Source organism: Zonotrichia leucophrys, chromosome 5, assembly GCF_028769735.1.
Source record: "Zonotrichia leucophrys gambelii isolate GWCS_2022_RI chromosome 5, RI_Zleu_2.0, whole genome shotgun sequence".
In the NCBI taxonomy this organism is placed as follows: Eukaryota; Metazoa; Chordata; class Aves; order Passeriformes; family Passerellidae; genus Zonotrichia; species Zonotrichia leucophrys.
Genome location: NC_088175.1, coordinates 18,096,433 through 18,123,776, shown reverse-complemented (window position 1 = coordinate 18,123,776; position 27,344 = coordinate 18,096,433). Strand labels below are relative to the sequence as shown.

General features: G+C 50.2%; 2 protein-coding genes across 3 annotated transcripts; one reads left to right on the top strand and one right to left on the bottom strand.

Annotated features, from left to right (window-relative positions):
• Positions 1–573: 573 nt before the first annotated feature.
• Positions 574–9,262, bottom strand: PROX2 (prospero homeobox 2). Of its 2 annotated transcripts, none has more exons than XM_064714581.1 (5): positions 8,743–9,262; positions 4,569–6,148; positions 3,941–4,048; positions 3,263–3,457; positions 574–3,163 (listed from the first exon to the last, which is right to left on the bottom strand). In XM_064714581.1, exons 2-5 carry the CDS (start codon positions 6,072–6,074, stop codon positions 2,978–2,980), a joined length of 1,995 nt encoding a protein of 664 aa, XP_064570651.1. In that variant the 5' UTR covers positions 6,075–6,148; positions 8,743–9,262; the 3' UTR covers positions 574–2,977. The 2 variants fall into 2 exon arrangements, with proteins under 2 accessions (XP_064570651.1, XP_064570652.1); XM_064714582.1 differs by having other exon boundaries at positions 3,941–4,053; positions 4,616–6,148; positions 8,743–9,261.
• Positions 9,263–10,877: 1,615 nt separating this feature from the next.
• DLST (dihydrolipoamide S-succinyltransferase) lies at positions 10,878–27,126 on the top strand. The gene is made up of 15 exons (XM_064714434.1): positions 10,878–11,006; positions 15,390–15,423; positions 16,579–16,627; positions 17,684–17,739; positions 18,094–18,168; positions 18,562–18,617; positions 19,313–19,424; positions 19,909–20,064; positions 20,346–20,431; positions 21,096–21,193; positions 23,061–23,191; positions 23,757–23,830; positions 24,709–24,792; positions 25,315–25,482; positions 25,941–27,126. Exons 1-15 carry the CDS (start codon positions 10,938–10,940, stop codon positions 26,073–26,075), a joined length of 1,383 nt encoding a protein of 460 aa, XP_064570504.1. The 5' UTR covers positions 10,878–10,937; the 3' UTR covers positions 26,076–27,126.
• Positions 27,127–27,344: the final 218 nt, after the last annotated feature.

Below are 27,344 nucleotides of genomic sequence, written 5' to 3'. Positions count from 1 at the left end.
CAGCAGCAGAGTTGTGCCTGTCTGAGTGCACCCCCCTTGCTTCCAAACAGACAAGTGGCCCTGGAGGAGGCAGCTGCACTCCAGGCTCCCCAGGCAGGATCTCTGCTTGCAGGAGGACCACAGGGTGACAAAAAAGTGGGAAGATTCTACCTCTGCACCTCTGATGCTTCTGTGGTCTCTGTTGCACTTGGCTGAAGGTAGACAGAGGTTAAAAAGCTGCCAAAGAAGATGCCAGCCAATGGCTCAAGTGGCCTGTAATCTTGAGTCCTTTGCAGTCTCTCTAGCCATGCTGGGGGCCTTTTGTTTTGTTTTCTGAGAGTTTGTTTTGGTTTTGTTGTTGTTGTTTTGGGGAGGATGTTATGGGGGTGTTTTGTTTGTCTATTTTGGGGTTTCTTGGGGGTTTTTTTAACATCTTTGTTGGATGGGAAATCTACATGGTAAGAATAGAACCCATGGATACAAGTAGTGAGACCTCAGCACAGGCAAAGGGTAACTGGTGCCAGATGCTGTTTGTCGTGGTCATACTGGCCCACATTTCCCAAAAACCAGTGTAATACACAGCTCTTTAGTTCCCACTTGTAATTATAGGACAACCACTGGAGCAAAAATACTGCTGCAAATAGTCTAGTCCTGTTAAATGTCTTCATTAATGTGTGTTTGAGGGAAGGACCCTTTCACGAACATTCCCTCCTTGGAGACACTTAAAACCCCTCTGACATGTTCCTGGGCAGCCATCTCAGTGGCCCTGCTAGAGCAGGGGGTTTAACAAGATGACCCCCAGACATCTCCTACAACCTCAGCCACTGTGTGACTGCGATTTGGAGCACTGTCTTGTCCTCAGTCCCCTATCTGCTGTTTTACTGACACTCATGGACTTGCATGTTACCACAGGAAGCAAGAAACTGCTACCCCCACCAGGAGCTCTGTGTGAGAGGCTTTGTTTCAGCAGGATGCCTCCAGTAAACCTGTACCTTATGTTCCCTAATTATTTAGCTAGAACAGATGAATTTGCTGACCCTTCCCTAAGCCAGTCCATCATTCCCCTTTCCAGCAGCTTTGGTTTTGCCTATCCAAAGCATTACTTAAGCTCTGGGGTCATTATTGCCTGCAGGAATGGCACATTCATGGTATCACCAGCAGCATTTATCTGATGTTGTACATTTGAGTCCAGCACCCTTAAGCTTTGGGATATGGCTCTGTGTGCCTCCAGCCCCCTTGCTGATCCTCACAAGTTGCACTCCAGAGCAGACTAACCATGAGGCACTGGGGTGAGGGGGAAGGTTTAAAGGAGCTGGTTTTGGTTAGTGGGGCCTGCTTGACCCCACAGAGGTGCTGGCAGAAGGACTGCCCTTTTTCTGCAGTATTATTTTTCCTAGCAAAAGGCCAGAAATTTCTAGGATAACTCTTTAGAACAGACATCATCAAATAGGTCATCAGGGATGTAAAGGGGTAACTTAAACAATGTGTTTATTTAAAAAGTAATCATGTAAATTTTGTGTTGGTGGTGTAAAATATACAAACTTGGAGAAATAAATATACAAAAAGAAGCAGGAAATCTGGGTGGCCACACTCATAATGGGGGGACCCATTGTCAAACTGCCCCTATTTCAGAGCTCCCCACTATGTCCTGATGTTTCCACTTCTTTACTCCTGTAGGTGCATTGCCTGTGGATCACCCCATGCACTTGACTGATGCTGGAGCTGTGATTCTCCTCTCAAGAGTCACTTGCTGCACTCTAGTACCAGCTGACACCTTACAGCACACCCAAAATTACCTTGGCCTTTTCCCAGTCTTCTTCTCCCTGAGGGTTTTGTGTGAGTATCTTGTGGCTCATCACTGCCCTCCCAGTGCCCTCGTGCCATGCCTCTGTCAGGACTCCCTCCTCTTCACAGCCTTTTCCTCTCCACTGCCACCTCTGTCAGGATTAGAGAGCCCTTAACACAAAACACTTCTCCATCAGGTAGAAAAGTGGTCACTAAATCTTGGCCACAGGGTAAAGAAACTTCCTTGAGTTTACAGCCCTTACAGCAAGGGGGTTATAGATGTCAAGGCCCAGTTCTCCCCCAGCTTGTGTTAAACCCACAGGGACTAATGGATCTCAAGTCACATTCTCCTCTTTCACCAGGGGCAGAGTACAGGATGCTTGGGGCAGTTTTGCCAGCAGGAGCGCGGTGTGAGGGAATGTGGATGGGTGTTTAACATGGGGGTTTCCTCCTAGGTGGTGGGCTGATGGAGACTCTTTGGAGTGCCAAGCAGAGCTGGCTGTGCACCCTGCTGTCTTCTAGCATGCCAGAGAACACTGCTGGAGAGCACGCACTGCTTGGCCACAGCACAGAGCTGCACAGGGGGATCTGGTCTAACAGCACAGGGGAGGTGGAGGAGACTGTTATTCTTGTTGGCTACAACAAACATAGTTTTTACGTATCCCAGACAGGAACAGCTATCCCCATGGAGTGCTTGAAGCGCAGGAATTCAACAGCTGTTTTCTTTGGACACTGGTGTGTTGTATCTGGACAGAAACTGAGTCATGCTTTTGGACTCGGTACATCCGCTAGTCTGCTGTGCCAAGGAAACTTTGCCCACTACTAGGACCTCTTCCTGTTTTATAAACAGCAAGGCTGTTTGCCCTGGTTTTTGACCCTCTGGAAGAGAGAATGAAGGCAGCTCAGTCAGGATCATAGGGAGAGCTGGAACAGGGCAACTTCTCAGGCTCCAACCTGATGGCTTCATCTCTGTCCCTTCTGGCAGTCCTCACCAGTTCTGAGCAGCAGAATAAAATACACATAATGCAGCATATGCAATGCAGCATAAAATCCCAGCACATGAGGGAAGTGATAGGCCTCACCTAAGAAGATGTCTTACAGAGAGTGCATGGCTCTCAGAGAGAGAATACCTCAAATAACAGGTACTGTACAGAGTGCCCATGAGGCGCACATGGTGGCTGCACACACAGCCCAGAGCTGCTTTCACAGACACTCAGCTGTGGAGCAGTTCCTGGGAGCAGCCAGCAGCTTTGAACCCTTCTGGGATGTCACTGTCCAGTTTGGAAATGATTTTGTAAATGGGTTTCTTCCAGGAGGGGTCGGCATCCTTGCCTGCCCTGACGGCACTGAAGAACTCCTGCAGTGTCAGGCTGGCCACCTCCAGGAAGCGCCCTGGCACCTGCAGCAAGACAGGCACCAGCCAGTGACACCACCATGCCATGGTGCCTCCTGACCCCCACAAACACCACCACCCCCTTTCCCCTGTCCCCCTCCTCACCTCGAAGTCATTGCCCTTGTTGTAGTGCATGTTGAGGGCACGGAAGAGCTCTGAGTCCCGGGAGACCTGCAGAGTGCAAGCATCCACCACACCCTCCAGCAGGGCCTGCCGGGCAAACTTCTCCACCTGGATGTAGTAAAACTCACGGAAGTTGCTGAACCACTTGATGAGCTGGGAAGTGATGCAGCGGCTGAACTGGTGGGGGGACAGTCAGGGGATGGTGTTAGGCCAGCTTGGATCCTCCCTCCCCCGAGCCCCTGCACACCCAGCCAGGCGCTGCTGGGCTGGCCCAAACCCAGCCCTGCTCCAAGCTGGGGCAGTGACATCAGCGTGTCCCATGTGCTCTCCACACTGAGATTCAGATCCCAGCTGCCCTGCAGTGAGAAGGCACATCCATGGGGTGCTTTAATCTGAATAACTCAATTGCACAGAGTGAAGAGCTGATAGCCCATGTCTGCCACTGCCCTGTGCACCTGCTCCTGGGCAGCCCATGCTGAAATAAATGGGTTTATTTATTGTCCCAGATCTCCTGCCAGCAAGGCAGGGGGACACAAGAACAGCCTTTTCCTCATGGAGGCAGGGAGGTGCCACACCACCTCCTCCTCCCAGGGAGGCAGGCTAGGTGCCACACCACGTGGGAGCCCTGCCCAGCAGCGGTTCTGGCTGCTGCTCTTTTACCTGCACATCAAGGAAGTAGGTCTTCAGCAGAGTAGAGCTGGGGTAGCGGGTGAAGAAAAACATCAGCTTGGCCTTCTTCAGGTGCCCGGGGGTCAGCACCTCCTGCATCTGCCCTGGGGTCAAGGAAAGCCTGCATGTAGCCAACCCCGAGCTCGGCATGTCCCTGAGCACCACCCCTGGCACACCATGCCCAGTGCCCTCCATAGCCCCTCCTGGCCTGTCGGGGGGAAAAGGGGGTTCATCCTTGGCTGGACAGCCACTGGTTTTTCCCTTGAGAATCCCTGATGAAGCTAATGCTCCCCACAGCACTTCATAGTCTTGTGAGAGCCAGAATTTCTATGAGACTCCTGCTCATGGTTTAGGATGACAGGACCCCCAGTACAGCCCAAGAGGAGGCTTGGTAGCTCCTGGCTTGTACCCACAGCTACGCTACAGCATCTGGCCAGCCCTGAGGAGTGGCAGTGCCCCTCCATGGCTTAGGGCTCCTTTCCTGCCCACGCCTCTTTAGCCCCTATGGAGGAACAGGGACCTTGGCCCTGTGGAGACCAGTGGGGCAGTGCCAAGCTGTGGCTCCAGAGGACAAGGGGAGCGCATTCCCCAGGGACCTCTAGCTGCCTCCAAAGGATATGTGGGTCGAGGCAAAGGATGCTCCATCATTTGCAGCTGGCAGCTCACCATGGCCATCCCTGCCAGCTGGCAGCAGTGCCAGGCTCTCCATGCTGGCAGGGCTCAGGGGCAGGGGATGGTGCTGCTGCTGTCTCACAATCGATGACCTCAGTTTAACAGATCCCCAGGGCAGCTTGAGGGGCTCTGCCCCCCTCTCCAGAGCAGATGGGCTCTCACGAGAGTCACTGCCCCAGGGGCTGTGCTGGCCATGGCCCAACAGCTGGCTCAGCAGCTGGCTGTGCTGGACAGGCATGGCTGAGCCCAGGGAATAACCCATGCTGGGTACCCGAGAGGATTTTCTGACCCCCTTTGAGCTGAAGGAGGCAGCATAAGAGCCCAGGCTCTTCCCCAAAGCTCCTGTCAAGGCCTCAGTCTGGGGTGAGCCCAGGGAGCCTGGTGCATTCATGGCAGATGGCTTAGCAAGTGGCTTTCTGCATTTCCCACCAGCAGAATACTCTCTCCTGGCATCTGGCCCCAGCATCGGAGGGCTGTGGTGCTGCTTCTGGATGTGGCTGTCTGCCTTTGGCCAGAGAGTCTTCAGGACAGAGTCCACTACGTGGCATGTCACCACAGACAGCTCGTGCTTCAGTGCCTGTGAGAGCACCCTCACTGCCGAGGGCAGGCCACCTGTGTCACCTGTGTCCTCAGCCTCCTCCAGCCCACACGCCTCCAGGACACTCCTCCTGAGAGGCACTCGCCGTGGGTTGCTGGTGGCAGTGCCACTGTCCTTGTTCAGTCTGTCTTGGGGCTTTCCAGGCAGTGGCTGCACTGTCTCTGAATCTTCCTGTGTTTGGGCAGCATCTTCAGAGTCACAGACTTGGTAGAACTTCTCCTGAAGCCACCTCAGCTGCTGCTCTAAGAAGCAGAGCTGCTCTTTCAGCTGCTGGCAGCCCTTGGCATGGGAGCTGCCCCCTGTGGGAGCCACTCTTCCAGCTGCCCCCATGCCCTGCTGGGGCACTCTTGGCTTCCTCTTGCTCTCCTGGGGCATCTCCCCACCCCTTTCCCTCTCATGCCCAAAAGCTGCCTCCAGGCTCGTGTCAGATGCCTGCGGGGTTGGTGGGAGGCTCATGCCCTGGATGATGCTCTCCACCCTGGCCCGCTTGGCTCGTAGGTGCTGGTCACAGAGCTGCTCCCGTGGGTGCTGGTTGGAGAGCTGGTCCCCACCACCAGCACAGGGCAGGGGAGCTGGGGTGCGGGTCCTGGGGAAAGCCAGGGCTTGTGCTTCTTCTCCAAGGCTTGCACCACATTTGTAGTCATGAGGCAGGGCCACTGCCTGAGAGGAAGGGAAGAGAACAGTGGGATCCAGGTTCCTGCCAACCATTGTGTGGCTGAGGAGCTGTGGAATCAGGGATGCACTGGGGGAAGGCAAGAGAGAGTCAGTCTGGAAACAGGGCTCCAATTTCAGCCCCTGGCCATGCCCTGAAGCAGCACGGTCTCTATCCCGCTCAAGGCCAGTCCTGCTGTCCATCCTATCTTCTTCCTGCCTGGACAGACTGGCAGCCTTCCAGATGTTTGATGTTTCAGCCTGCTAGTGCTGTGAAACTGGAGAAAGAGCAAGAAACAGGACCTCATACAGTGGTTTTCCAAGTACAGGGCCAGAGATTTTTTTTCTCCCAGATTTTCATGGCATCCCTGCTCCCCTGCAAAAACTATTTCACCAGGGAGTGACCGAGACAGAAACCTCCAGGCACTGCAAAACCTGTAAGCAGACTGTCAGATGTCACATGACAGCAGCAATGCCCTGGGCACCACCCCACCACCCACCTACCAGCCAGGCATTCATCATGCCTAAAGTACATTTCACCTTGTGAAAAATGGGTATTTTATGATTGGCTTTTCACAACCAATTCATACTAAAATGAATATTATATGTGTTGTGTTAGAAAGTAATGCTGTATTAATTCTCTTAAGTAGCGTGTTAAATATAGTTTTAGGTTATGAAAAAAATGTTAGAATAGAAACTATGCTATGTAGGATACTTTTTTTTTAAGAAAGGACTCGCAGCAAGATAGCAGCCACAAGACACCTAAATCTTTCAGAGAAAAAGAATTTGTTGCCCTCTTATCAGAAGAAGCGAACTTCTTCCCACCTCGAAGGCACTGTTAGGATTCAGAGGCAGAAGTTGAAGATGACCAGACAGAATCCTGTATTTGAATGGAATTTATGCATCATGTATGGGATATATGAATATGCAGCAGGTTTTTGTTTTTAAGGGTTAATCCTTTGTTAACGAGGGTCCTTTTTTGGGCTTGTGCTGCCCAGAAAAAGGTACCCAGATGTCCGTAACTCTTTGTTACTATTGTCTCATATTGTCCTAATCCAAATTGTCCAAATTATTATTACTCTAATTGTATTACTATTTTTATAACCATTTTAGTACTATTAAACTTTTAAACTTTTAAAATCAAGTGATTAGCGTTTTTCACAACCTGCTTTGGGCCCGGCAGTGCCTGGCAGCACAAACCTCATGCATCACCAGCTGCATCTGCACCAGAGGCATTGGGGAGACTGCCCTCTGGGCTTGTGGACTCTGCTGTGAGGGCAGGGAGCAGCAGGCAGAGCCCTCTGCCACGTACACCCGGGCAAAGGGTGGGTTTGGCGCTCCTGGGTGCTGGCACAGCGCGGAGGAGCAGCTGCACCCCTGGTGAAGGCACTCACACAGGCACCTGGGCCACGGGTGCTGCCGGCTCTGCTGGCCCCAACACCCCCGCAGAGCCCCCGGGGCTCGGGGATGGGGGGCAGCACCTGCGGGCTGGGCCGGCACAAAGAGCCCGGTGCAGGAGGGCACGGAGAGGGTAAAAGTGCAATGTGACCTGCTGTGAGCAGGATGCATCGAGATGGTCAGGCTAATGCAACATGGGGTCCCTAAGGGCTTGGCAAAACACTGAATAAAAGAAATGAGGATGGGGATTATCAGGGAAGAGAAAAAATACTGAGCCAGCAGCCCCAGGCTTAAAATTGTCATGCTGGCTCCGAGCAGGGATTCACCCCCTCCGCTCACTCCCCTCTTGCACAGCTTTGCAAAAGTGTAAAACATTGTATCCTGGGCGATTACACAGTAACAATCCCTGAGGAATGTTTCTTCCTTATCCTCATTAATTAGCAGCAGCTTCGCACCGCTAAATTAGGACAGCTCTTGTCTTTTCCGGACACCTTTAAAGTCTGAGATTCTTTTGCTGTTCCCAGAAATACCTGATCATTTTTAACACCATCAGTCTCCTGTCCCTGTAGCTGCTCCAGGCAGTGTAGAAAATGGGTTTCTTCTCAGGGTTTTTCACAGATTGCCTTTCTTCAAACGCCCTGAATTCCAGGCAGGTGCCTGGGAGGCTCTACCTTTTGCAGAGCCATAGTCTTGACAAACCAAGTATTTTCTGGGTTATCTGCCACCACATGTTGATCTGTGTTGCCTCCCCACCCATCCTGACCATTAGGGTTTCATTTTCCTAAGAGTCTGGTGTAGGGCCTTTCAAAGTGCTCAGTTTATCCTCAGCCAGCACAAGGCTGGGGCGCCAGCAGCTCTGACCATCCTGCCTTGCCCTTGTGTCACAAGCTTGAGCATTGCCTGCCCTGCCTCTCAGCCTGCCCTCTGCTCCCAGCACAGTCACACAGCAAACACACTGCAGTCACAGATTCCATCCAGCCTTAATCCTTCCCCAGTGGTGTGATCCTGTAACCTCACTTGTTTTTCTACAGAAACACCTTATTTTGACACTTGCTCACGATTTCTCTCATCTGCTGTGCTCAACAGCAGGGTCAGTCAGGAACTTGCCTGTCCCCTGGGCTGTTTCCCAGTCCCCTGGAACCTGTGATACATTCCTTTTAAACAGATCAACTCAGAGCTGGCAAGGTGACCTCCACCTGCTTGAGGTTTTCAGCATCACCGTCTTTCTTCTGGAGATTTGGAGGGAGGGAGTAGAGCCTCCCGTCCCAGGCCACGGCAGCCTGCTGTGGGTGGCCCTGGCTCCCCCTCGCAGCATCCCCAGGACCAGCAGGTGCTGCCCTAAGCAAACTCCTCCTGCTGCTGCAGCTCTTTCCCCACGAAGTTAGCGAGTGCGTGCTTTGGTCCCCACTCTTACTGGCAGCTTTCACTAATGCCACCCTCCAGAACACTAAAAAGCAGCCGAGACTTCTCCTACCTGGAGGAAAAGACAGGAACGGAACGAAGATGCTCAGAAGACGAGGGCAGTGTGCCTTCTCCAAAACTGAAGCCGCCCCTCGTGGGCTCCCTGGGCGCTCCTCGGTGGGACAGCCGTGCACGGTGCGGCGGGCTGTCCCTGCGGACGGCGATTCCCCGCAGAGCCTTCCCCGGCCGCCGCATGGCTCTGGGCTGGGGCACCGGTGCCCGAGACGAGGGCAGCAAAGGGAGCGCGATGCCCGCAGGCTGGCCCCGGGAGCGCGGTGCCCGAGGGCAGCCCCGGGGCGCGGGCAGCCGCAGAGGCAGTGCCGGCGCGTCCTCCCGCCTCGCTCAGGGCCTTTAAAGAGGGAGTGGGGAGGCCGGAGGCAGCCAACCAGCTGGAAACGACTTCTGAATATGCAGATGGACAGCCAGGAGGTCAGGTCCAACACCAGCGTCCGACCACCTTCCCTGCCGTGTGCCGCACTCGTAGCCCCTGGAGCCAGTCAGGCAAGGGCTATCAGGTGCCGAGGTGCTGGCTGCCCAGGTGGGCTGAGGCCCAGAGGAGCAATTTTGGCCTGGAATTTGGCCGCAAGCTCCATTCAGGACCCAGGATAGTGAAATATTGGTGAGACAATGCAAACACAGCAGGCTGACAAGCCGTGCCACCGGCAAGGAAGGAGCTGGCCCAGATCCCAGCAGCTACCCATCTTCCATGGAAGGTGGCCAGGCATTTCCCACATCCCGCACCGTGGGGGCACGGAGGCAATTTGGCTGTCCTGGAGGTCTGCAGAACAGGACATGGGCAAAAAATGGGACCACACAGGAGAAGCAGCAGCACGGAGTCCCTTGTTTGTCACAGGGTGCTTTACAGACAGCACCAACAGAGCTGGCATCACTCCCAGCTGAGTACATGCTGACCCCAGCCCCAGGACAAACCCACCTGCCCCAGCAGCACACGTGGTTCTCAGACACTTATCCTCATGCAGGAGCTGTGGGTGGGTGGGCAAAGCCTAGCCATGCATGCCACTCCTGGGGCTTCATCTGCTGTGCTTCCACAGGCTAACTGAGCATGGCAATGCCTGGTGTATTCACTGGGGGGCAGGAGGCTATGCTTAAAGGCAGTTGACCTCAGGTGGTCAATATTGTTCAAGGCAAGGACATTAGCCTTCGAGAGACAGATCACAGAGAAGCCCCTGGCAGAGAGCCTTTCTGGCTCAGTTACCTTTTATTAGAGCAGTCAGCTCATCCTCAAAGCCTCGGAGACTATCCCCTGTTGATTTTTATTCAACCTCTTTCCTTTGAAAATGATCTCATATTTTGAAGCTTGCAGTTAACCATTCATATATTATTAAGCAGTGGCTAAATTAAGCACATGTGCAATAACCCAGACTTGGCTCCTTGAGAGATGCCTGGCTGCCAGACAGCCCTTTGTAACTGTCCTGGGCTGATTCTCAGAATCTGTAAATAGGTGCCTTGGGTTTTCCTCCACCTGTGGTTCCCTGCCTGGAAGCAGGCAGAAAACAGAAGCTAGCTGGGGAATTCTCAAATGTTTTCAACATACAGAGTGCAGCTGAGGAACAGGGCTTACTTGTGGGCTCATTTTCCTGTTTGCCATGGTGAATGACCTCATTGCCCGTTTCTAACCATGCAGCATCCCGCGGGATGATGCCTGCGGCAATGTCATCTCACACCGGCTCAGCGCCGCGGTTTGCCAAGGTGAGCAGGGAAAGCACGGCCACAGCTGCCCTCCAGCAACCCAGGGCTGCTTCAGAGTACAGCTCATGAAACGGCACTCCTCGTAATGCACGGGGTTATTTATACACATATATATACGCCATTACGTATAATAACATCTATATGTACGCATACGTGTTTATATAAGCATATGTAATACATAGATATATGTATGTCATCTATAAGTAATAGTATTCAATATCACATATATTATACAGGATGTGTTAATACCTACATTATTAATATACGGTAACACACAGCAATATTATGAGCAGGCCCCGTCCTGCCTGGCCCTGCCCCACAGCCCGGCCCTGTTCCACAGCCCGGCCCCGCAGTCCGGCCCCGCCGCGATGGTCCCGCCCCGGCTGCTCCCCCCGCTCTGGGCGCTTGGTCCGGCCCCCCTCGCTTCCGCCTCGCGCCGGGCCTGGTTCCGGTGTCCGCCCTGCGGCCCCTCCCGCCGCCGCCGCCGCCGCCGCCGCGATGGTGCCGCTGTGGCGGTCCCGCTGCCTCGGCCGCGCGCTTGGCCGCTCGCTGCGCGCCCTCCGACAGGTACGGCCCGCGGGCACCGGCCGCGGGGAGCGGGGCAGCGAGGGAGGGTGGCGGCCGGGCGGGCGAGGTCGGCGGCGCCAAGGGCACCGGGACGCGTCCCCTGCCGCCTGGCGCTGGGCACCGCCGCCCCGGGGACACGGCGGGGCCGGGCACGGGAAGGGGCGGCGAGGCTGTCCCGCAGCAGGGGCCGCGGTGAGCGCGGCGCTGCCCCTTCCCCGCGGGTGCCGCTGCCCCGCTGCCAGGCCCGGCCCCGCGGGAAGGGCGGCGGCGCCCGGCACCGGGCAGGGCTGACCCGCGGGAAGGGCTTCCGAGCGCCGCCGCTCTCGGGCTCCGCCGTCCCCGCCTGTCAGTGGCTGTCACGTTCGGGGCCCTCGCTGCTGGCAGCCGCCGGCGTGCGCCGGCAGAGACCTCCCCGGCCGGGGTGCGCCCGGTGCAGGATCGGCCACAAACCGGTGTGCGGTTTGTTGTGTAAATCCTGTACTCGGTTCTCAGGGCAGTCATTGAACCGCGGCAAAGGGTGGTAACCTCTGCTGGCTGCAGCGGGGGCTGACAGAGCCCGGTAGCTGCTTAACCCTGGGGCTGCCCTTGGCCAGCTGGGTCCTGTGTCCTGCCGCACTCATCTTCCGTTTGAACAGCAAACGTGCCCAGCTCCGTGTGCACACACACATGTGTGCATACGTACGGGGTGGGGAGCATCGCTTCTCTTCCCCTGACCAGCTGGAGCCTTTGAGCATGAGTCTTGATTTTAGCATCCTGCAGATGTAGGCGAGCAAGTGTTGACAACCGATCGTAATGTAAAGACACCGTTGTGTTATAAATGTGTGTGTATACACGTCAAACTGCAACTTACAAGTAACTGTATAAGCTACAGTTTGAAATGTAGAGACAAATTGATTATAATGCAGTTTAAACAAGCTTATTAAAGTGGCATTTTAGTGATATTTGACCTTTGTCAGCTCTCAGTGGTGCTGTGTAATTATAAAGAACAGAAAGAAGTCAGGTGGAGTATTCAAGCCTTTTACAAAACTAGTCTGAAAATCAGGAGGTTTTAGGCTGAATGCTAGTTAACCTGTTAGATGTACTGGAAGAGTTATAGTAGTAGTTTGATCTCCATTTGAACAGTGATATGAGAAGTAAATTTTGATTATGATGTAATGCAGGCTTTTTGGAGAGATGGAAAGAAATTCCAGAACTTGGCAAACCTCTGATGGCAGACGTGAGAACAGTAGACATGTACAAAATTCAGAAGTGGAGGATTGAATTGGAGAAGAGTGGAGTCACTGAGGATGAGGAAAGGTTGGCTGGGTTTTGACTGTCTGTAAAAGAAGAGGTCCTGAATTCATATCAAGTAGAAACCATGAATGTGCATCAATATAGCACGTGAGAGTCAGGGCAGGGGTAGGCAGACCTTGAAGGCTACATGAAAAAGTCCAGAGAAAAGCTAGTCTGGAAAAGAGAGATTTGATCAGGAGCTGTGTAAAATGCTTTGAGAATCAAATCCTTCTGTTTATCTGGGCAGGAGTTGGTAAAGAACTTCTTCCCTGTTTGATCCTCCCCTCATGCTGGAAGAGTTCTGAGCCTGTTAGTAACAGTATCCACCACTCAGCGTTGCTATCCCCATCCCCTCTCGGCATCTGCCCTCCCGTGCTGTATAGAATGTTTTGATACCCATGAAAGCCGTGCAGGGGGGTTTTGTGTGTAGCAGGGCTTTGTGCTCATCCTTGTCGAAGCAGCAGCTGCTTTGCTCTCAAGAAGCCATGGCTGGAGAACCAATTGCTGCTGTGCCTGTTGTTGGAGCTGCACAGCACTGGCCGTCTGCTGTGCCTCTGTTGAAATGAGCTGCACTGTCAAGTTCATCAGATTCCTTGCCTGAGCTGATCCCTACTGTTGGTATACAGGCTGTTCCTGTAGCTGATGTATTCCATCCTTTATTTCAGTGTGTAGTGACCTGCTGGGAGGTGATGGCTCCTTGAAAGGTGTGGCCTGGGCGGTGCATGCCAGGGTCACTTGACATAACAGTTATAAAAACAATTCTGAGAAGTCATGTGAAATGAGAGGGAAATATTAATCACTTGGTACATGAGTCACTGGCTAATTAGACCAAGACTTTTTTCCCCAAGTGAAGGCTGTCTTTTTAAACTGACCCAAAGTGCTAATGCCACGTGGCAAAACTGAAACATTTCCATTCCTGCTGAAAAAGCTCCAATAGAAGGCAGAGGGCGAATTTAGCCAAGTGATCCAGGAAGAGGTGCAATCAGAAGGATTCCTTCAGGGAAAAAAGGGAACAGGAAGCAGCCCTGTCCAGTGTCTCCTGAAGCTGCGTGTTCATTTGAGGTACTGTGGTTAAGATACAGACACACAGCAGTTCTGCAGAGTGTAAGGCAGAGAAATCACAGTATCTTTTATTACTGGCTTCCTCCTCACATTAAACTCTTGCCCTAATTTCTTAATCTTAAAGGCAAAGGGTAGAGTGATACCAGTTTTTTCCTTAATTTTGCTGCAGTTGTAGAACACAAACTTGACACCACTGGTGGAAGAGAGCTGCAGATGTTTTCTCACAGTGATTATTTTTAGGACAGACCTTCTAAACTTTTATTTTTGTTTTAACTCTACGGTAAACTGGTCCTGAGCAAATAAAATTGTCTGGTTTTGCATCAGTCTGAGGCTGTTCCTTTCTTAACAATTTATTGTCTGGCGTGTCAGGAATGCCTTTAACCACTTAAAGCACCCAGGGAAACATTATTGGATAAAGGGAACTCAGGTTGCTTGATAGTCAATTTGTGATTGAATCCATGCTATCTAGGACACTACAGAAAGTGGGAAAAATATGATCAATACAGAGTGCTGTGGATTGTGGTGCTCTAGAGAGCTGACCCAGTGGAGTTAAACTGGAGTTTGTCTTGCTGATCCTGGGTTAGAGCTGGCTTTACACAAACCAGATCTGAATTAGCACGGTCAGTGCTACGCCAGGATTAGGCATTGTAGCATTCAAGATGACTCTACCAAGTCTGCACAGTGCTCCCTGCTTTCCCTTACCCAGCCAGACCTGGGGCAGGGGCTCAGCAGGCCCTGCCCCAAGCTGATTTTGCAGCACTGTTGGTTCAGGATCACTGATCCCTGCAGTGAAGTGGCAAGCAGGGTGGCTGCATGGTGTTGTGCTGGAGCTTAGCAGTAAGTCAGACTGGCTGCCTGCATCCTCGGCACAGCTCATTGTAACCCTGCTGAATTGCCCATTGATCATTGAGTTGTCTCTGTGTTAATATCCAACAAGTCAAATCCATTTATAAGCTTGGATAATTAACTACCGAGGGCTTGATTCCAGGCCTGTTAGTTTTGATACAAAGTGTTCTTTGAATCTGTTTTTGTATGCTGCAGCACTCAGTCCTGTAGATGGTGTGCCAAGCTTAAGTATATTGTTGGTCTTTGATCTCTGTTGTCTTGCCACACAGCTCCTCAAATTATTTTTATATTTAAGGTCAGTTATATCTCATCCTGCTTGCTTTGCTGAAGCTGGAATCAGGGCTTGTATGCAAACTTCAGATCTTGAAGGTGTGAAGGAAATCTAACTTTTAACTTAGCTGCTGGATAAGGGTGCTTTGAGCTCTTGAGTTGCTGTCATTCTAACCCAGTAAAGTGCATTTCCATCATGACTACAGTGCTATTTTCCAATTGCTTTTAAAGAGTTCTTATCTTCTCCAATCCTGCAGGTTTGATGTGAGAGAAATATGTAATAACAGTAGAGGGAAGTAATTGAATTTTTTGAAATTGAATATTTTGAAATGTGTTCTGCTTTTGAGCTCTGTTATGCTGAGCTAGAAGTGCAGTCAATGATTACACAGGTATGAAGTGAAACATCAAAGAATGTGGAATTCCTGACTAACTGACAGCAGTAGAAATTTTGCCACTGAGAGGAATTCTGGTCTTCGGGAGTTCAAAGGCTCCACAGCTTTAGAAAAAAATTTTAAAACCCCTAGATGCTGCATTCATGACTGTAGGAGTAAACATCATGGGATGTTTTATCATCATGTCCAGTAGGTATCCTTTATCTTCTCATTCATAGCAAATTCTGTTGGAAATCTGTTCCTTCTTAAAGACGAAAGTACATGAGAAGGTCAAAACTTCTGGATCGAGAACTGGAAGATGCAAGCACCAAATTTAACATCACTGCATCATAAAGCACCCTGGGAGGAGAGAAAGGATAAAGAAGGGCATAGGTGTTCTCCTGCTCTAGCACACTGTGGGAAAGTGGCATGCCTGCAGACTGGAGCATGGGAATGGTGGATCCTGTGTCTGATTCAGATCTCAGGAAAAAAACAAAGTCCTTCTAGGGTGGATTTGTCTTCTTCTTCTTGCATTACTGATACATCCTTTTCTCTCTGACAGGGGAACTGTACTCTGGCAAGATCCCCTCTGTCTGGTGAGTCTTACACTTTACCTAGAAAGAACAGAGCTGATGATGGAGGTTGGTAATAGGTCTGATTGGGGTTTGTTCCTGTCAGTCTGTAGTGAAGAAGCAGTGGAATGAGCTAAGTTTCCATAGGAGTGCCTCCCTTGCCTGAGGTACATGCTGCCTGATCCATTTGGCTCTGGTGAAGGTTTCACAGCAGCAGCACAGTGTATTTCAGGCATTGCAGTGCTCAAAGCACATGCTGTTGCAGAGCCCTAGCTCTCTAATAAGCTCCTTTGAAAATGATGGATGAATATTAAGTGACATGTCAGATCTGGTGTGTCTGTGAACTCCAATGCCTAAACTGTTTTTTCTTAGAGCTCTGTTTCTTTCTAGCTGTGCTGTAGAAATTGTGCTGCTTTTTTAAAAAAATCAAGTGGGGAAATGGTTCTTCCCTCTGGGATTGTGCAATTTGAGATAATTATGTTCTCCAGTTACTACGCTGACTCTCTTTAAGATCAGTCTGGAAAGCTGCCCAGTGCCCTGTAAGTGACAAAGGACAGGAGTCCAGTTTATAATAAAAAATGCAGTGTCAGGGCATATGAGCAGTGTGGGAAGGGGACAGTGGGGTATGTGAAACTGGGAAGCTGTGCAAGTATTTCCCTATTGTGAGTTTTGGAAACTAATTTTCTCTGGACAGGGAGTGGGCAGAGAAGAGGGATGATGGTGGCTCAATTCTCTGCCCTACACTCTCTTTTCAGTCCTTTTTTTCCTCTTTAGCTGTCTCTGGGGCTGCGGGGTGCCTCTTGCAGGGCTGATACCTTGCTCCATATTTCATATGGGTGTGGATAACTCAGCAGTTCTGGAGGTGGTTCCTCATAGCTCTTTCCTGATTTTGCTCTGAATGCTCTGCTTCGTTTGCCCATTTCAATGTTATCCTTATTAGCTTTGTTGTCAACTATAACTGTTTTCCTCATCCCTACAAATCTAGATGAAGACAAAACCACTGTTCTTGGCAAGCTCTGGGCAGGTTTGATGGCACTGAGGTGTCTCTGCATGGATATATTCCCCATTTGGTCCCAACCTTCTTTCAGGGTGGGCAGCAGTGTCCTCTGCCTTCTTTTGTCTGATGGGGATACTTGAGGGTTGGACAGCTGGATAATATAACTTCTTTCTCATTCACAGGTGTGTCTGGGAGCCAAGGACTGGCTTACACAAACAGCAGGAAGCTTATGTAAGTATCCACAGGAAAGCTGTGGGGAGACTGGGGTTGCTCTTGCTCTAGCCATGATAAGATTTGAGGTCTGAGGAACAGAATATGGTTGGCTGTCATTAAATCCTTGTGCACATTGTAGCAGTATGGAGTTAGCCCTAAAAAGAAATCTAGGTTTGGCAGGTTGAGAACTGAAAACAAGCTCTCTCTGCAACCAGATACTGGGACAGGGAAGGGACAGGAGTGAGGAAACCAGCGATAAGTGGATTTCTACTCTGATTATCTGACTAGAGGTGTTGTTTGCTCTTTGATGGTCTCCTGGTGGATTTTCTGTTGGGAGAAGTGGGGTCATTCACAGCATTGCTGTTCATATGGCAGGGTTTGCTAAGACCACTAATGGGGTGGTCTTATAAAAATGTATTTGGGGAAATAACCATAAGAGTACATGCATAAAAGCCTGAAATACTTTGAAATCCTTTGTTTGTACAAAGTACCCTGTGCTAGAGGAAATGCTAAAGCGCATTCTTTTCAGTTTTCCAAATATGATGTGAGTAGATATAAAAATCATCCTTAGGACTGGGATTGCCAGCTGCCTGTGAAGAAACATGGTGGAGAGAAATAGCTGGTTTTTGGATGCGTTGCCATAGGCAATTTATGGTGCTTTTCTTTTATTTTGGAGCAATCTAACTACTTCTGTAGAGACGACAGTCCTAATCTGGATGTAAAAAAATTGTTGCTGCACTAGTCTTGGGCATTGTATGGGCTGGCCAGGTCACCCTTTAATCAGTATTTAAACTATGAGGGTTCTGTTGGGTTGTCTGTCTAAATGGAAATTCCATAAGTGTCAGTTCTCACTGAGTTTCTGAGAGCACTAGTGATGGTAGGATGCAATGCTTCCTTTCTGGCTGGATTGTTGCAGCTTGAGCAGTAAATAGGAGTCCTTTGCAACAAATACATCAGAACAGCTGAGCAGCCTTTCACTTCAGTTAAGCAAGTGTAAATTCTGTACTTGAGCTTGGTGCTGGCAGCCTGCAGAGGAATGTTCTGCTGTGTTCACACTCTTCTCTCTTTGTGCAGAGTGAATAGCTCCAGTGTCTTCACTGTCCGCTACTTCAGAACCACTGCGGTACATAGTAAGTAAAAAGGCAGGAATCAGCCTGATGCTTCTTTTGCTACCTCTTGCTGTCCTGCCAGCAGCCAACTTCCATCCTTGGTCAAGGCTCTCTGCTGTCCTGCCTGCATGGATGACTCAGGGTTTATATCCCCAGGGCCCTAAAGATTTTGTCTGAATTCCTGTCACAATGTGGCTTTCGGTCAGATATGAATTTCTATGGTGTTTAAATGTTGATTAGTGTTGAAGAAAGGAGACGGACAGCAATTGATGTGTGATGGCCTACCCCCTTTAGCAGAGTTGTGATGACAAGAATGAAGCAATACCATAAATTTTTAGCTCTGAAAGCAGTCAAGTCTGTTTGTCTCTCTCACAGGGGATGATGTGGTTACGGTGAACACACCAGCCTTTGCAGAGTCAGTCACAGAAGGAGATGTCAGGTGGGAGAAAGGTAAGCAGTTGCCTCTTCCCTGAAATTCTCATCGCTGTTACTGCTGTGTTGGACACCTTGGGGATGCATTACAGTTCACTGGCTGACATCCTGCTATGTGCCTTTCAGTCTGTGACAAATGAGGCATTTAATTGCAGCTCTCCTAAGGGGTTAAGAATTGCAGTTGCTCCCTCATCACCTCTCTGTCAGGGGTAATGATGGATGAAGGGAGATGTCTAAGCTGGAATCAGACTCTTAACGGTGCAGTAGATTGCTTGAGCTAGTCTTTTATTTAGAAGTTGTGGAGAAGTGGGATGAAGAAGTTATGGGTTAGTGTGGGAAACTGCTGTGGGTAAAGAGGGGAGGCCAGAGCACACCTCCCTCCTCACAGTGGTCTTCATATCTGTCATTCAGCTGTTGGAGACACAGTGGCGGAAGATGAAGTGGTGTGTGAGATTGAAACAGACAAGGTAGGAGTTTCTGGACCAAAACTTTTTCTAGTTTTGTAGCAGGTACCCTGTATGGCTTCTCTCCTGCTAAGAGCTCCTGGAGCCTGCAGGCCCTGACTGTGTCTCCTGCTCTCTTCATGGAGAAAAGCTTTTCTCATCTAATATAAAACTTGCTGTGCCTTAGGTGAGAATTCTTGATAACCCTTATTCATCCATTTGATTAATCATCACTGGTGGTGTTGTTTATTGGAGCTGTAATTTTACTTCTCCTTCCAATTTGAGTGCTTTGCGTTTTGAAACCTGTTTGTGCTTAAACAAAGGAGAAATCTGCGAGCCATAAGTTGTCTTCAGATCATTTAAAATTTAAGCTTTACATTCATCCACCCCTGAAAGGACTGTTAAGCCTTGAAGTTCTTGCTGAATTCTCTGCTGAGCTCTGTTTTCAGCTTTGCTTTCAGGAAGATGCTGGCAGTGGGTCAGTTCTTGACTGTACCCTGGAGATAAGGCTGTACATTACACTGCCAGCATCTCCTAAAGCTTCTAACTATTGGCACAAAATCCTGGTGGCGGGTGTGAAAACTGGTGCAAATAGTGTGAGACACAGCTGCCGTCTGCGCCAAATTGCAATGTGTATCTGCACATATTGGCATCTTCTCTTGGGCACTTGGTCTCCAGCTGATGTTTGGGAGAATTTCACTGACTTTCTTTTTTTTCAGACATCAGTGCAAGTTCCAGCCCCAGCAGCTGGTGTGATTGAAGCCCTTCTGGTACCCGATGGTGGCAAAGTGGAAGGGGGGACACCTCTATTCAAACTCAGGAAAACTGGAGGTAAGTCAGGCATGTATAACTTGCATAGGCCTTGTGCTGCCACCAGGTTTTTTCTGAGGATTTACGCATTTAGAATAAAATGCTTTTTAGCATTTAATAAAGCATTTAGAGGGATCCTGAGAAAATGCTCCTATTCTGTTGTCCATTAGAGAAGCATAATTTTAGTCCTTCTGAGGGAGATCTTCTCTTTTATTCCCTCTGGAGGAGACTAAACTGTTAGCTATAACTAGTTGAGAATTCCCCTAACTCCTTTCTGTGCCCTCTTCTCTGCAGCATCCGGCCTCCTCCAGTGAGGAGGTCAAGGATGTTGATGAGTAAAACACTTTCACAATGGCTTTCTCTTGTGATGACTTCTGTCAGCTCAGTAGTGCTGAGAACATAAAGGCACTCTGCCTGAGGGTTTGCTTTCGTTAGGTTGGTTGGACTCACACATCTCTGCCAGTGGAAGCTGGTGCCCTTACCATGGTTCTTCCTTGTCTTTCAGCTGCTCCTGCCAAGGCTGCACCAGCAGCAGCCCCTCCTCCTCCTGCAGCCCCTGAACCTGCAGCTGCGCCTGCTCCTCCCCCTGCTGCAGCACCAATTCCCACTACAATGCCACCAGTGCCGCCTGTGTCAACTCAGCCCATCGACAGCAAACCAGGTGAGGCCACAGCCATTTATTCCTGTTCTCAAGTCTCTCTGCTTTGGGGGACAGTGTATAAGGCTAAAGACATCAAACAGAGGCATTTGGTGGTGAAGGCCTCCTGCAGTATTGCCCTGCTTGCTCCAGACTGGACTGCTCAGCTATGCCTAGAACCTTCCCAGCCTAATTCAAGTCTGCTTCCATACTGTGTCACTTAAGCAAGGAGCTCAAATATGCTTTCTATCTCAGGACCTTTCCTACCTGGCTTCTGTTTTTGACTGATGTGTTTTTCCCCTCAGTGTCTGCTGTGAAGCCGGCTGCAGCCCCAGTGGCAGCCCCTCCTGGGGAGGCAGTGCCCACCAAAGGTGCCAGATCAGAGCATAGGGTAAGCTGTGGGAGCAGGGACCTTGCCAGCACTTCTGTTGCTAGGTGATAATCTGTTCTGGCAGGAGCTTGCCGGATGTGTCCATATCCACCTGTACACACCCAGCTCAGTAGGGCTGTGACAGGTGGGAAAATTCTCTACATGCAGGAACCACTTACAGGTGGTGTGGAGGAAGAGCCTGGACCTCTCTGGCATGGGTCTCTTCTAGGCAAAAGTCTTGTCTTGAGCTCTGGTGACTCAGGACAGAAGGACTCTGTGTGATCTGCTTGGTTTGTCCACAAGCCCTCAGCAAAGGGTTGAGGCTGCTGAAATTGCCTTGTGCATTCTTAAGAGAGCATGGTTGAGCAGCCTGCTTTCTTAGCAGTCTTGCCCTTCTCACGTTAGCCACATGGACAGCTATGCATGCTTGGAGGTCTTGAGGAATGCAGAGGCCAGAAGTTGCTGTACTGTGATGCATTTCAGCACTGCTTTTCAAGTGAACTGTGCATTGAGCTGAGCAGTGAAATAAACTCATCAGCCTGTTGTGCTCCTGACCTAGAGTGAAAACCTTGGCCCTAGGCATCTAGTCAATCAGATGGCAAGAGAAAAGCCTTTTGATTTTCTTGTCCATTTTGCCCTAGGATGAGCTATAGGCAGCTTCTGCTTATACCTTTTTAATTTGCAGGTGAAAATGAATAGGATGCGTCAGCGTATTGCTCAGCGGCTGAAAGAGGCTCAGAATACTTGTGCCATGCTGACCACTTTCAATGAGATTGATATGAGGTGAGGAGTAAACCTCTTTTTCCCTTTATGAGTAGAAACAGATTAAGGCAGTAATCTTTAAATAGCAGTCAAAACCTTGCAGGTTTTCTTTGGAGAGACTGGCAGCATGTCTTTTGGGCCCTCTTTCTTAGGTATGTACCACAGTCTGTGCAGCTTCTTCAGAACCACATTGGTGTTGTGGTATGAGGGGCTACAGAGCTTCCTAATGGCCTGTTGTTCCTTGGGAGTCACCTGCTACTTGTAATAGGGGTAGTCTCTGATTCCTCTTCTGTGGGCTTTTTGGTGGAGGACTGGTAAACGTTGAGCAGAAGACCAGAAGGGGCTAGTATCACTTGCATATAGTGGCTGTTAGAAGACAGCAAGATGTAGCATCTGCTTTCTGCCACTCCACCAGGTTACTGCTTTTGGAGGTGTTTAACTTGCAGTGAGTTGGTTCTCCAGGGCTCATCAGCCTTTCAGGTGAGCATTGTTTAGGCCTAAGGCCTTTGCTGTCAGATGGTACAGCTTTCTAGAGACAGAACAGCATCCTTCCCCATCCTCTCAAGCAGGTGGGGGGCTCCTGACTCAAGTGCTTGCATGGACTGAGCACTCTAATGTCTTTGGAGGGTGGGCAGCTTATGTTACAGTGCATTAAGGGGAAATTGTGCCCAAATCAAATTGTCTTGTGAAACCCTATGCTACTCCTTAAGACAAAACATGTAAATATTTGGGTCTCAGAACAATAAGGCTGGCAAAATAGTCTTGATTGGAGGGAAGTGCTGCAGCTTTATCTCCTCTCAGAGGCTCATTGAGGTGTCGCTTTACTCCAGCCTGGGGCTCTCATTGCATCTGGTAATGTGGTTTGGATTGATTACTGTGAAGCTGATTTGTGAAGACCTGTGCTGGGGCCTCTTGCTTCCCACGGGGGTCAGTGTCTGAAAGGAGGTGCCTTAATGAGGCAGTTCCATAGCAGGTTGTATCCTCATTTGCTGCAGCCCTTGCGTCTTGGGAGGCACTAATGTCTTTGGGCAGTAATCCTAACTCTAAACAAGGTTAGACACAGGAAAACAAACACTCTAAACCATGGAAAATCCTGCTCCTTGGTGAAACTGTCTCTTCAAAGTGTGAAGGTCTCTGAAGGGAGAAGGGATGAACTATGCAATTCCACAGCATCTGATGTTAGGCTAGAATAGGCAGAGCTTGTGGCCGCAGCTTGGTTGATGTTTTGTAAATGGCCTCAATTTTCATTAATAGAAACAGTGGGAAAACATGATTTGTCTGATCAAGAGCTATGGGTGGACTGGCACGCACTACTATAGCTCCTGGGAAAATTCTTTTAATATTCGGTCAACTCCCAATGCCAGAGAGTTGGGTACAAAAGTGGTGTTGTGCTGTCTGGTGCTGAATTTGCAGAGTGGTTGAGGTCTTTTCCTTTGATCACTTTGATTTTATTTCCTGCATGTTTATTGCTTTTGCCACGTTCTGGTTTTTCACCCTTCTGTGTCAGTCCAGCCACACCTGCATTTGCTGTCTGTGGTGCCACACTGGTATGAGCACTGTTGTCTCCAGAGAACAGGTGGCCGCATCAGGCCTAAGCAGGAAATATACCATGCCACACCTTACTTCTGTTCTGGCAGTGTGGGCCTTGCAGGTTTACCCTGGCTGTGGAGCTCGTGGTCCACGTGGTCCATGACCAGTTTCTGTTTGATCCTTTGGCAGGAACCTTAGATCCATGTTTATGTCACATGTGAAGGCTTTTGTAGCAGACTGGAGGTTTCGCATTTGGTGGTGCAGATTTGCGTCCTTGGGGCTGGCACTGAAATCTGTTACTCAAAGGGAATGGTGTTTTCTTGGACTCCCGGTTTACCATTGTTATTATGTTTCACAGCAACATCCGGGAGATGAGAGCTGTACACAAGGATACCTTTCTGAAAAAGCACAACCTGAAGCTAGGTTTCATGTCAGCTTTTGTGAAAGCTGCGGCCTTTGCTCTGCAGGACCAGCCTGTTGTGAATGCGGGTGAGTGGTGACCCTTGCTGGTGACTTGCATATCTAGGGAGCACTGCAAAATGGGGGAAAGGCAATGGCCAAGTCCATGGCAGGAGTAGTAGCTTGGAGAAGCAAGTCAAATGCACAGAAAGCATGGGGACAGTCCTGCATGCTGCTGCTGATTTTGCTAAAGCCACTTACATAGGTAGAGGTTCAGCTTGCCAAGAGGGGCTCGATTAGGAAGGGGTGACCAGGAGTGGGGCTGGGGCCGTGCATATGCAGCCTGCAGAGGGCAGAGCCTGCTGGTTGTGTACAGGTGGCTGCTGTAGGCACAGTGCAGTTCCTGGGCGTGTCAGAGGTGCTTGCTGAAACAGAAGAACAGAATACCCAAGGGGAGAATAACTGAGGAGGACTGAGCAGTGTGGACTGTTTTCTTTCTCTCTGTCCTGGTGCCTCTCCCACAGGTACAGCAAGGAATCATACTTCTCTGGAGTTTTGTTTAAGCTAGATGTGAGCAAGTTGTTAGGATTTTTTAGCTAGTCAAACCTTTGATCTTAGGTTCTGCATATGTAACACAAGTTGTTTCTCTTTCTAGTGATTGATGACACGACCAAAGAGATTGTGTACAGGGACTATGTGGACATCAGTGTTGCTGTAGCAACTCCCCGGGTAGGTACCTTGGAGCTTTGTCCATGCTTCCTGCAGCCTTTCATATGGGATGATCATATACTTTGAGCCAGCTCAGCTTTGTGCTCTCCTGCAGCAGAAATTAACTGATAAGACTGATTCTATAAATGAGACACCTGCTGCATTAGGGACTACTAGATGGGTTTTGAGAGAAGGTAGAGGACCAAGAATATTTTACCACTATATTCATCTTAATAAGAGATCTGGTAACAGGGTCAATATAGATCTCAGTTGTTAATGAGTAGGACCAGATTAGGGAACCCCTTTGTTGTCATGAGTCCATGGCATAGGCAGTAAAAGCTTTGAACGTCCTGTCCTCTGGCTAACTTTGCTGTGCTGTTCCACAGAGATGTTTCTGTCTAGGGAGAGTATGGGATGAAATTACAGATGTTGAATTAGTCAATTACTTTCTTGATTAGAAGGTTCTGCTATGAAGCAGAGGTTTGACAAGGACTGAAGTTCTGTCACTGTCTTCTCCCAAAGTCTAGGGGAGGTCCTGCAAAAAGAGGCAAGCAGAAAGAAGAAGAAAGGCAAGAAGAAAGAGGTGCCAGCTGAAATCTCCCAATGCCTTACCTGAGAATTTATCAATGTGGAGCTGGCTTCAGACAGACCTGGTTGATTTGTGAGATAGGCTAGCAAAGGCAAAGATGATGGCTCATTTTAAGCTGTCAGCCTTTGATGTGTGTCATGCCAGGTTTCCTGTCAGGCTACCAGGGTGTGAGGCAGCTCTGCCAACCAGCTGCTGTGGGCCAAGGAGGAGGCAGGAGCTCTCTGGGGCTGTGTCCAGATTCCTGCTGCATGACAGCTATCTGTGTGTTGCTGCACTGAATTTGCTATTCATGGACTTTGCTTCTCCCCAGGGTCTGGTGGTCCCTGTGGTTAGGAATGTAGAGAACATGAACTTTGCTGACATAGAGCGTGCTATCTACGAGCTGGGGGAGAAGGTAAGGAAAGTTTTCTGAAGAGGGTTGGGAGGAATGGAAAGAACTGGAAATGCTGGATCGGCATGTATTGATTTGGTCTCTGTGTCGTCATCTCTGACCTCTGACACACTGAGTTGTGCTGTGGGAAGTGATCCAGTTACATGGCTGGCTGTGCCTTTGCCTTCTAGGACAGCTCTACTCGTTGCCCATCCAGAAGACTGCAATCTGCATTAGGGACATGGTGTATCTTCACCTTTGTCTTTAGAGGCCAAGGCTGAACTGCCCTGGGGTAGAAGTCCCTGTGTCTGTCTCCTGCAAAAGCAGGAGTTGGAAGCAAAGGCGAGAGAATCCTTCCCCAAAGCCACTAGATGCTCACTCTAAAGACAGGATGCATTTTTGAGCAATTTGTGTTGGTTTTCAACTGAACAAGTCAATAAGCAAAGCTCTTGCAATCGGTATTCCTGGAAAGAGTGGATGTCCAAACCCTCGTTGTTTGCTCTGTGCGGTCTGTGTGGCTTCCTAAGACCTTATTTTTACTTCTAGGCACGGAAGAATGAACTGGCCATTGAAGACATGGACGGTGGCACTTTCACAATCAGCAATGGTGGGGTTTTTGGGTCACTCTTTGGAACACCTATCATTAACCCACCCCAGTCTGCCATCTTAGGCATGCATGCCATCTTTGACAGGCCTGTGGCTGTGGGAGGCAAGGTAGGTGGACCTGCACAGGAGGTTTTAGGGAACAAAGGACAGGGCTCAGCAGACTGAGGACCTTTTTCTAAGGGATTGGTGTCACTTCTGAAACACTTCATTGTGAAGAAGGAGCAGAGACTAATGGGTATAGGGCACCTTTGCTGTCTCTGGTACTTGCCTGAGCTGTGCAGGGGACTTTGTCCTATCAGTGAGTGGGCAAACTGGTTATAACCTTAGGTGTGGGAAGGAGGAGCTTGTAGCCTTTGTGACAGGGAGCAGTTCCAGGAAGGGCCCTTATCTTGCATGTGGCATGGACCCAGCCTCGGTGGGTGGGTAGATAATTTTGCCATGCAGGACAAATCCAGGAGGGCCTGAACACAGGATTTGGGGTGGGAAAAAGCCAGGTCTTGCCTGAGTTCACAGGAGGGGAGCATGCAGGCAGGAGCACTGAGCTGACAAACGCTGTCCCTGCCCAGATTGAGGTGCGGCCGATGATGTTCGTGGCGCTGACCTACGACCACCGGCTCATCGACGGCAGAGAGGCCGTCACCTTCCTGCGCAAGATCAAGGCAGCGGTGGAGGATCCCCGCGTGCTGCTGCTCGACCTGTAGGGCAGCCACACCCCCACACAACCCACCCAGGACAGGGCAGCACCAGCAGGGACGATGCAGGGCATTCAGGAACTGGCAGGGGTCATTCCAGTCTTTCTCCCTCCGCTGTGATTGGAGCTGTCCCAAAGGGAATTACGGGAATAGCTCCTACCTCCTTTCCTATTTTGTTTAATGAAGGTTTAGTATCTCACAAGAACTTGCCGTGCAGTGGGCCAGCCGCTGAATGGCACTGCCTTTCCAGAGCCATCTGCGTGGCATCCTCTCCCTCACAGCACCAAACTCTCACCTCTAGCTTGTCCTATACCACTGGAAACTGCTTGCTGCTGCTGTGCTAGGGTACCCTTCCCTGCCCCTCCATGGCAGGTTCAGCTTTACTGCCTAGCACTGAGGTTCCTGGGAGGGAGAGGAGAGGAAAGGCTACTGTCCTGTCCCATGTTTTGCTTGAAAATATTTCACGCTCATCAGCCTCGCAAGGGTGGTCTGACCCCGAGACCACTTGCAGGAAAAGTTTTGGTCAGAGCAGGGCTTGAGGTGGGTGTCATGCTTCTGGCAGTGCCCTGGTTACACTCCCTCCACAGACAGTAACACGGGGTGGCAGCTCCCCTACTTTCCCTTGGTGATTGTCGCTCACTAGCCCAGTCACAGTGGTGTGAATGTTCTTGCTGGGGTGGGCAGAGCCCGTGACCTCTGTGGAGGCAGCACTGTTCCTGGGGACAGCCCTTTCACCATTACATGCCCGACAGGGGGCTGAGAACCAGCCCCCAGCAGCTGTCCTTGGCACACAGCTCACTGGGTGTGACTGCTGGCTTCCTGCGTGCTCCCAGCCCACACCCAGCTGGGGGGCCAGGCCTTTCACTGAAATGTACATCCCAGCCCACGGGTGCTGGTTTGGGGGGAGGGGGGCAGTTCTGAATCCGATAGCGCACACATGAATTGAGGGGTGAGGGGGTTGCTAGTGCCTGCAGAGTCTATTACTCTTACCCCCTACACAGAACTTGTAACAAAAATATTTAACACAGCGGATTTTAAATGAAATAAAACTGTGCAACGACTGCAAGGTGGGGTGTGTTCGAGTGGGTGAGGACTCTGGCATCAGCAGCATCCTGAGTGTAGTGCAAGAGTCCTATTACTTGGTGGTGAGAGAAAAGAGGAAATGGGAGCTGAGCCCATTGCTGGTGGTAATAAATTGAGTCTTCTCTGCCTGTGAACACTGCTGGCCTCAAACCCTCTACCAAAGAATTGGCTCTTCCCAGCAAAGAGGAGGGATTT

Bases quoted from the DNA above. Each gene is read 5' to 3' on its own strand.
- PROX2 (XM_064714581.1), bottom strand. From the start codon at position 6,074: ATGGACAGCAGGACTGGCCTTGAGCGGGATAGAGACCGTGCTGCTTCA. The intron at 3,458-3,940 runs GTAAAAGAGCAG...TCCCCCCACCAG, and splicing joins CCTACTTCCTTGATGTGCAG to TTCAGCCGCTGCATCACTTC. The intron at 3,164-3,262 runs GTGAGGAGGGGG...GTCTTGCTGCAG, and splicing joins ACAAGGGCAATGACTTCGAG to GTGCCAGGGCGCTTCCTGGA.
- DLST (XM_064714434.1), top strand. From the start codon at position 10,938: ATGGTGCCGCTGTGGCGGTCCCGCTGCCTCGGCCGCGCGCTTGGCCGC. The intron at 23,192-23,756 runs GTGAGTGGTGAC...TTCTCTTTCTAG, and splicing joins CCAGCCTGTTGTGAATGCGG to TGATTGATGACACGACCAAA. The intron at 24,793-25,314 runs GTAAGGAAAGTT...TTTTACTTCTAG, and splicing joins TCTACGAGCTGGGGGAGAAG to GCACGGAAGAATGAACTGGC.